Consider the following 7,921-nt stretch of genomic DNA (forward strand, 5'->3'; position numbering starts at 1 on the left):
TTTATGACGATGATGATGATGATGATGCTTTTCCGGTAATTTCTTTCTTTTTTTTATTAATAATTTTTTTCTTTTTATACTCGTTTTATTTGTATTTCACTCGTTATGCTTTATTATTTTATTGAGCTTGTCGTCTTTGTTGTTGCTGCTGCTGTTTATGTTGTCGGAAAAAACCCCAAATTCCATGCATGTTTTCGAGGTCTTTCGTGTATGGGTTGTGCGTGGTGGCAGAAATTACAATAACTTATTCATTATAAATATATTTTTTTAGAACACTCGGTCGTCGTGGTAAAAATGGCACATTTATTATTATTACTATTAATTTAATGTAATTGGTTAACTACAAATTTTCATATTTTTCTTATTATTTTTTTTTTTCGAGTCCTTAGAATAAACTACACGACATACATGTGATGCAGCACGTACAAAAGTAGAAATTGGGTGAACAATATATAGAAAAACCACTAAATGTTACGTAAAATTAACATGCTTTTAGTATTTGATGCAAAAACCATTCAGTGTTTGTTGATTGTGGGCCGTAATGTGCAACTAAAATTGCTCATTTATTTCTCTTTTGTTATTTATGCGAAAATTTATTTTTTTTAGATAACACTTTCTTTAATGATAATCATTTGTATCACGATCCTATATCATTATTTCCTTCTTTTCTTTATTTTCTTGATATTTTTCATTTTTTTCTTATTTAAACAAATCCATATTCACAAAAATTTTAAACTTGCCGTACAAAAAAGTGGACGTCGGTCGGCTAAAATGTTCACAACCTTTAATTAGGACAACAAAGCGTTGTTTTTCGATTTTATATAATATATTGTAGGGTATGAGTATTAACTTGAATGTTCAACTTTTAAAATTTTTCACACATTTTTTTTAAATTTAATTAAATTATTTTTTTTATCACAAATTTTTAATGAATTTTCTTGTTTTTCTCCAAAAAATTTCTTTTTTGAGTATAAATTGTATAAAAAAATCACTACCGACGAGTCCACCTCTCCATTTCTTATTGCAAGTGAAACAAATAACGATTATATACTGAAAAGGAGTTCACTTGACCACTAGAAACGAACCTGTTGTGTCATAAAAAGAAAGAAATAACTATGGCTAAAGTGCTAAACGCCAACACAAACTCACACACACACATTTCAATGCATGTAGCAGAAACTGGCCGATATTCTCTTTTTTTTCTGTACATTTTTCCACACAACTGCCAGCAGCAAGCACGGTAATGGTGTTATTAGCATTTTAATATTGAGGGTACTACAATTTTGCCACCCCATTCAAGTCAATTCCATAAAAGAGAATTGAAAGTATAAAATTTGCTGCCCTGAGTCGTTGAGGCATTTTCTTCGCGTGACACGTCAACTTTTAGCGATTTTTGCAAGAGACGGCAGCAAGTAAATGTGAAGGCACACTTCAATATTTGGTTTTTCATGCTACACGACTGCACGGGAGAACGGTTTGTTTTGCAGAAGAAAACGAACTTTAACGAGGAACTTTGATTTTCTCTTTTTCTCTGAGGCAAAGAGCAAGAGTTTCGCGTGTTGTGTGGATTTGTGTAGCGACGACAGCTCTCTTTTTGCATAATAACTATGTTTACTATTATTTTTTTGTGTGTCACATTATAATCATCATGTATTATTATAATAATTATTTTTTTGAAGTGTGGGCAGATTTTAATTAAATATTTGCCAATAAACGCCCATAACCTTTTTTTAGGTTTTTAAAATGTCAAGCGTGTCCTAGCTCAAGGAACGTCCCAAAAACATATCTTAAATGCGATCTTTTACATCATAATTCATTACCGCGACCAAAATGAATAGTAATCAGTTAATGTTTGATGTATTTGGGTTAATTTAGGATAATAAGTGGGACATGCATTGACCTTTATTTATAAATTAATTTTTTTAAGGATTTTTGTTTGCACGTCTGATTTTGGATGATTCATTCGAGAAAGAGCAATAACTTTTTGAAATTTTGTTGAATCATTGTAATTTCCATTTTCAAACCAAAATATCATTTCAGACAGGGTCGAAAAAACTTCTGAGTCAAACTTACAAAAAAAACTTATGAACAGGGTTGGGAAAAATTTTGACTTTAAATCAATAATTATTATTTATTAAATTATATTCTGGTTATATTCTGGCATCCCTAAAGGGAACGAATCCGCGACCAAAGAGAACCAATGCGCTCCATTCGCCAAAGGGACAATCTTCCTTCACAGTACTCGAAACATTATAACCAACTTGATGTCGACCGTTGACCACACAAACTTCAGAGCCTGCCTTCAAGCTGATTTTTCTTCAAAAAAAATGCTGATATCCGTCTCCTCAGAAGGCAAACGCCGTACAATCAGTTTCGACCAAGAAAACGAAGGCAAACACTCCATTGGAACCGCATAAGCAAACGAAAGCAAACGATCCGTCGACTGAAGATGCAGAACAAACTATTTTCAAAAGGGTAACTCGCCAACAAACTAAACTTTAGTTAATAATCCTTATCATCACCACAGTTTTTTACGTAAATATTTCCGTATATGTTGACTTAACCAAAAATAATGTTATTGAAGTAAAATATTAATGAATAAACTGGTTACAACATGTGTCGCACCCATTTGATCCCAGCCTCCGATCTCGTCGTTCGTGGGACTTTCCTGATGGTAACAACTTCAATGAACTTCGAGACCATATTATTTCAAGTTTCCTATAAAAAAATTTTTTCGAAACAACTAAAAGCTTAAGCTTAAATTTAAATAATAGTTTTGAAATTAAATTGACTTAAAAGCTTTAAAATAAGGATAAAGTTTAAAAATTTAGTAAAAGTCAAGTATATTAAAATTTTGCAATTTTTTTGCTTATTAAAATAAGTTAAATTAAACCTCAACCTGACTTTTTCTTAAAAGTTAATTAACGTTTACTTAAAAGTTTTCCCAACCCTGATTTCACATTTAATTGCCATAAAATTAGTTGATAAATTTTGATTTTTTTTTGTGACATGAGACGAAAGCTGAAAATGTGTTTGAACCAAAAATAAGCACAAAAGTCTCGACCATACCTCCAAAATAATTACAATTCTTGATGGAAAGAAAAATACAGCAACAGTCTCGTTGATGGTATCTCGTAAAAAATTACACAAATAAAAAAAGAATTACTGTGAGGATTATTCCTTTTGTGGAAATGACTAAACTTAACACGAAAAAGGCACAAAAAATAGTGAAACAAATCACGGCCCATTTTCGACAGTAATATGTTAAATTTTTCCACACATATGGTCATTTACAACATGAGGAAACTGCTTTAATTAGCACGATAAAAAGCTTTTTTTTTTGAAGGTGATGCGTATCAACTTTGACAGAGGTCAGACTTTACTCACAAAAAATTTCTTCGCATCATTAAAAAAATAAAATTTTTCATTCATGTCCAAATTTCATAACAAAAAATCCAATATTTGAAGGAATTTCAAGATTTTTGCACATCACGTGCGAAAGAAACGTAACACAAGAAAATCCTTAGTTAAGAACGAGGTTTTTCCTTCATCATCAAATTGAAACGCAACCAACCACAACATACAGAATTAATTTCATGTCCAAGGTGAATTTATGTTGAACGGAAGCGCAAAATGTGGTTGACCCTTTTACATACTAAGTTATAACGAAAATTTGCTGAAAACACAATTGTAATCAATAGAGTGAGGATTTTTAGATATTTTTGAATGAAAAACATTTTTTGCACTAATATTTAATATTTATTTGAAATAAATATAATATCAATGATCGTTTTTTTTTGATAATTTTTTATCTAATAATTAATTAATAATAATCATAAATTTATCAATACAACTAGATGTTTTCTTTTGTATCGCAAAAAAAGTTACAATACAACGAAAATTACGTACATGGGTTTCATTTTATTTATCAATTTAGTTGCCACCGTTTATTTTTTATCTTTTTATTAGATAATAATTTTTTATATATAAAATTTATTTTTTTTATCGTGTAATTTTTAAAATTTTTTTTAGTGCCGTAATTCTTAAATTTTTTCCAATTTTTTGTTTGTACTAAATTTTCAAATTAATTTTTTATTTTAAATTAATAATTAAAATAATCACACAATTTTATAAATTTGTATTTTTTGGAAGCAAACAATTTTAATATTTTTTTTGTATCACGCAAAATTATGGGAATGTTAAAAAAATATTGGATTTCGTTTCAATTGACTTGGATTAATTTTTGCTTATTTTTTAGTTATTTTTTTTTTTTTTGACATGTGCATTTATGTTAATTGAAAATATTTTTGAAAAATAACGTTATTTAGCAAAAATGGACGCATGCATACAAAATTTAGTTATTTTTACTTGCTTTTCACATTATCTTGTACTATTTGTGTTATTTTTTCATATAAAGCGGTTTGAATTATCCTGAAGTTTATTTTTTTATACTATTTATTTGATCTGGTTTATTTTTTAGGAACATTAAAAGCATTTTTCTATTTTTTTTTGCTATTAATATTTTTTTGTTTTCGTGTAAAATAGGTTTTTGATAGTGTTTAGTGTTTCTTTTGTCTAAAATGTGTGAAATTAAAAACTATTCACGTCTATATAATTTTTTATAATTTCTAAACGTTTAAAATCTAGTTTAAAATTAATATTTTTTCTATATGTTTTATAATATATACAATAATAATATATGTTATATATGATATATATCTGTTACTTTTAAGTAAAATATATTTTTTTTATATATAAAATTAACATATATGTTTGTTTATAAATAATTATTTTAATACAAAAGGCGAGTGAGCAAAATCCGCGCCTTAACATTGCTTAAAAAATAATCTCAACAATATAACCTGTCATAATTTTCATTTGTATATATGTATTTTGGCAATTATTTGTAAGTATTTTGTTGAATTAAGGAAAAGAAAATATTGCTATTAATTCAAAAAGAGAGGATGGATGGATGGAAAGTACAGATTGTTGACTTGTTAGAAAGAATAGGGAAAAAAAGTTTTTTCTTAAAAGATAGACACAGACTAGTAGTTGATTAAATGTCTATAACACATAAGACAATAATAAATATAAAGTCTTTTTTCTACTCTAAATAACGACAATAACGAGTGTTTTGTGTTTTTTTGTGTGTGTCGAGGTCGAGAACGAAACTTTCTATGCGACATTTCTACTATTTCGTGTAAAGTCATGGACGGCATGTCCATTCATTTCGCGTGAAAAAATAACATGTTCAGCATTATCACCGTGATTATTCACTAAAAGATCATCTGTGCTTAACACAAGTGTCTCACTATCGGCATCAAGGCCATTGTCGTCGTCATCTTCTATGCTATTGGCAAGTGCCGGATTGAAATTTTGTCGCGGCAAAACGTGCGGCGCCTCATTAAATTCATCCAGTTCATCCATGCCGGCGTAATTCGATGCTGCCAATAATAAGTACTGACCCGTACGATTGGGCCACAAGAGTCCCATCATTACGCAGTATGCCAAACAGTCTGCTGAGTTTGTTATTCCTACAAAAAATAATAAAAAATTAATATTTTTAAGTAAAAAATAAAAAAAAGTTCTTACCTAAAATTAATTTATAACGCCATAATGGACTGACTTGTAAAGCAACTAATGCTACAATAGGCAGATATATAAACCATACGAGACTAGATGCACCAAAGTGAAGTAAAAAGTCTAATTTTTTCGATGAATGTTCGTATTTCATGGTGTTTCGTAGTTCATACAGGAACCAGAGCATCATCAGGGAGCGACAGGCGAGCACAAGCCAACCTGGCCACGTTTGATACTCATCAATGTCGGAAATTATGTCAACTTCTACTCTATTCCAGATGTACAAAAATATGTGGAATATACAATATGGTATCCAGATTAACATTAAGATTAACCAATCGATCCGATTGATTTCCAGGCGAGTGACGGCCCATCCTTTTGCCAAAAGTAGTAATATCAGCATGAATGATGTCTGAAAAAAAAATTAAATTAAAATTAAATATAATTTAAATTTATTTTAAACTTTTTGTCTCAATACATTTTTTCATAATAAAATTTAAGATTTAAAATAATTTTTTAAAAAATTCTCAAAACAAAACTATGTTAAAAAAAAATTTTTCTGAAAGTTTAATTTTTTTTGTTTATTTTATTGACTGACAAATTTTTATCTATTTTAAAATTTAATTTTTGAAAGTTTTTAGTTTTTAATTTGGTTTTGCTCTTGATTTAGTTTTCAAAACAAAACTATGTCAAAGGAAACAATTTTTTTCAGTTTCAATTTTTTGCCAGTTTTGATTTATAAAATGATTAAAAATGATAAATTAGAGCCCTCTGACAAATTTTTATCCATTTGGAGCAAGATTTGACAAAAATGGCTTTGACACAGTTTTTGATTTAGTTTTGCTCTTGATTTAGTTTTCAAAACAAAACTATGTCAAATGGTTTTTTTTCAGTTTCAATTTTTTAGAAGTTCAAAATGATATCAAATGAAAATATAATTTAAGTTTCAATTTTTTAGAAGTTCAAAATGATATCAAATGAAAATAGTTTTGCTCTTGATTTAGTTTTCAAAACAAAACTATGTAATTTTCAGTTTTGAGTTATAAAATTCTTAAAAATGATAAATTAAATCTAAAAAAAAATATGTAATTAAAAAAAAAATTTTTAAGCTTTTTAATTTTTAAAAACTTACCCGACTAAAAATATCAAAAATAGATCCAGTAATGGACAAATTTTCATTGCCGACTCCATCGAAGGCAAATCGCACCCAGTGTCCCAGCATGAAGCACAAACTGATAAACTCCAACGTCAAGCTGACGGTAAAGAGCCGTGTGACGGGGTGCTTTTGCAATCGTGCTGCGGCAATTTGTAACGGCACTAAAACCAAGTACACCGCAAAGAATATCAAGTACATTTGCAGAATGTACTGCCGATCGAACGAGAAATGGTACTCTAGAGGACTGATTGTTGAGTCGAATACATTGTCTGCAGTAGTTTGTTTGGGATTTCCGTTCACCAAGTACAAGTCGAACGAAATGATTGGAGCACGGGCATGATTGAATTTACGATAGTCGTAATAGTGCCATGTACATGTTGTTACATTTCGATAACAGGCCACCATGCTCACGTACCAGAATCTGTGAACGAGCAAAAAAAAAATAAATATGAAACATGAAACGTTGGCGCACACCACTTGATAGGGCAAAAAGTTCAAGATGGCAATGAGAAAAGTACACAAGTGTGTGAATAATTAATCAAAGAGTGTTTTTCAATAATTATTTTCTCCTTTCTCTTTGCCCCACACTTTCTATAGGCATACACAGTTACATGCACTTGTAATGAAAATAATTGTGTAACTTGACTCTTACCGTGGTTGCTTTAAGTCACTAATTTCAAAAGTTAATTGGCTGCCGGGAATCACTGTCGACCTTTCCTCATCCTTGCACACGGTGCCTGGCTTGCACGGAATCTTCCGAAAATAGTCGCCCTTGGCATCCGGGTTGCAGTCGCTGTCGAAGGCGATTCTTCCGACTTTTTCGAACATTTTTGCACATGCCACATCACGATCCTTGATGCTGCGATTCCCATAGAACTCCATGAAGGTGTACTTGTCCTGCACCGCGAGCGTAATTGGGGTCTCCTTCAAGTCATCGTTCGACGTGATATTGCCGAAAATGTAGCCAAAACTGTCCTTTTGCGAGTGCTTGTCCGTCTTCTGGAACCCGAATTTGTTGATGAAGTGAAAGAATTCATCCGTTCTGTAGCTTCCGGTGATGCGGGTTGCGTCATAGAGTGTCGGTTGTACAATTAGGACTATTAGATAGAGACAATTTATGAAATTTGGCATTTTAATCTTAAATTAAAAATGGATTTTCACACGTATATCACATTCGATAATACA

The 7,921-nt window shown here is 30.3% G+C and overlaps 1 protein-coding gene across 1 annotated transcript; it reads right to left on the reverse strand.

The window, feature by feature from the left end:
• Positions 1–4,741: 4,741 nt before the first annotated feature.
• Positions 4,742–7,921, reverse strand: LOC134838051 (uncharacterized). Its single transcript, XM_063853499.1, has 4 exons — positions 7,389–7,921; positions 6,713–7,157; positions 5,593–5,992; positions 4,742–5,534 (listed from the first exon to the last, which is right to left on the reverse strand). Exons 1-4 carry the CDS (start codon positions 7,865–7,867, stop codon positions 5,176–5,178), a joined length of 1,683 nt encoding a protein of 560 aa, XP_063709569.1. The 5' UTR covers positions 7,868–7,921; the 3' UTR covers positions 4,742–5,175.

The sequence above is a fragment of the Culicoides brevitarsis genome, chromosome 1, assembly GCF_036172545.1.
Source record: "Culicoides brevitarsis isolate CSIRO-B50_1 chromosome 1, AGI_CSIRO_Cbre_v1, whole genome shotgun sequence".
NCBI classification, from domain to species: domain Eukaryota; kingdom Metazoa; phylum Arthropoda; class Insecta; order Diptera; family Ceratopogonidae; genus Culicoides; species Culicoides brevitarsis.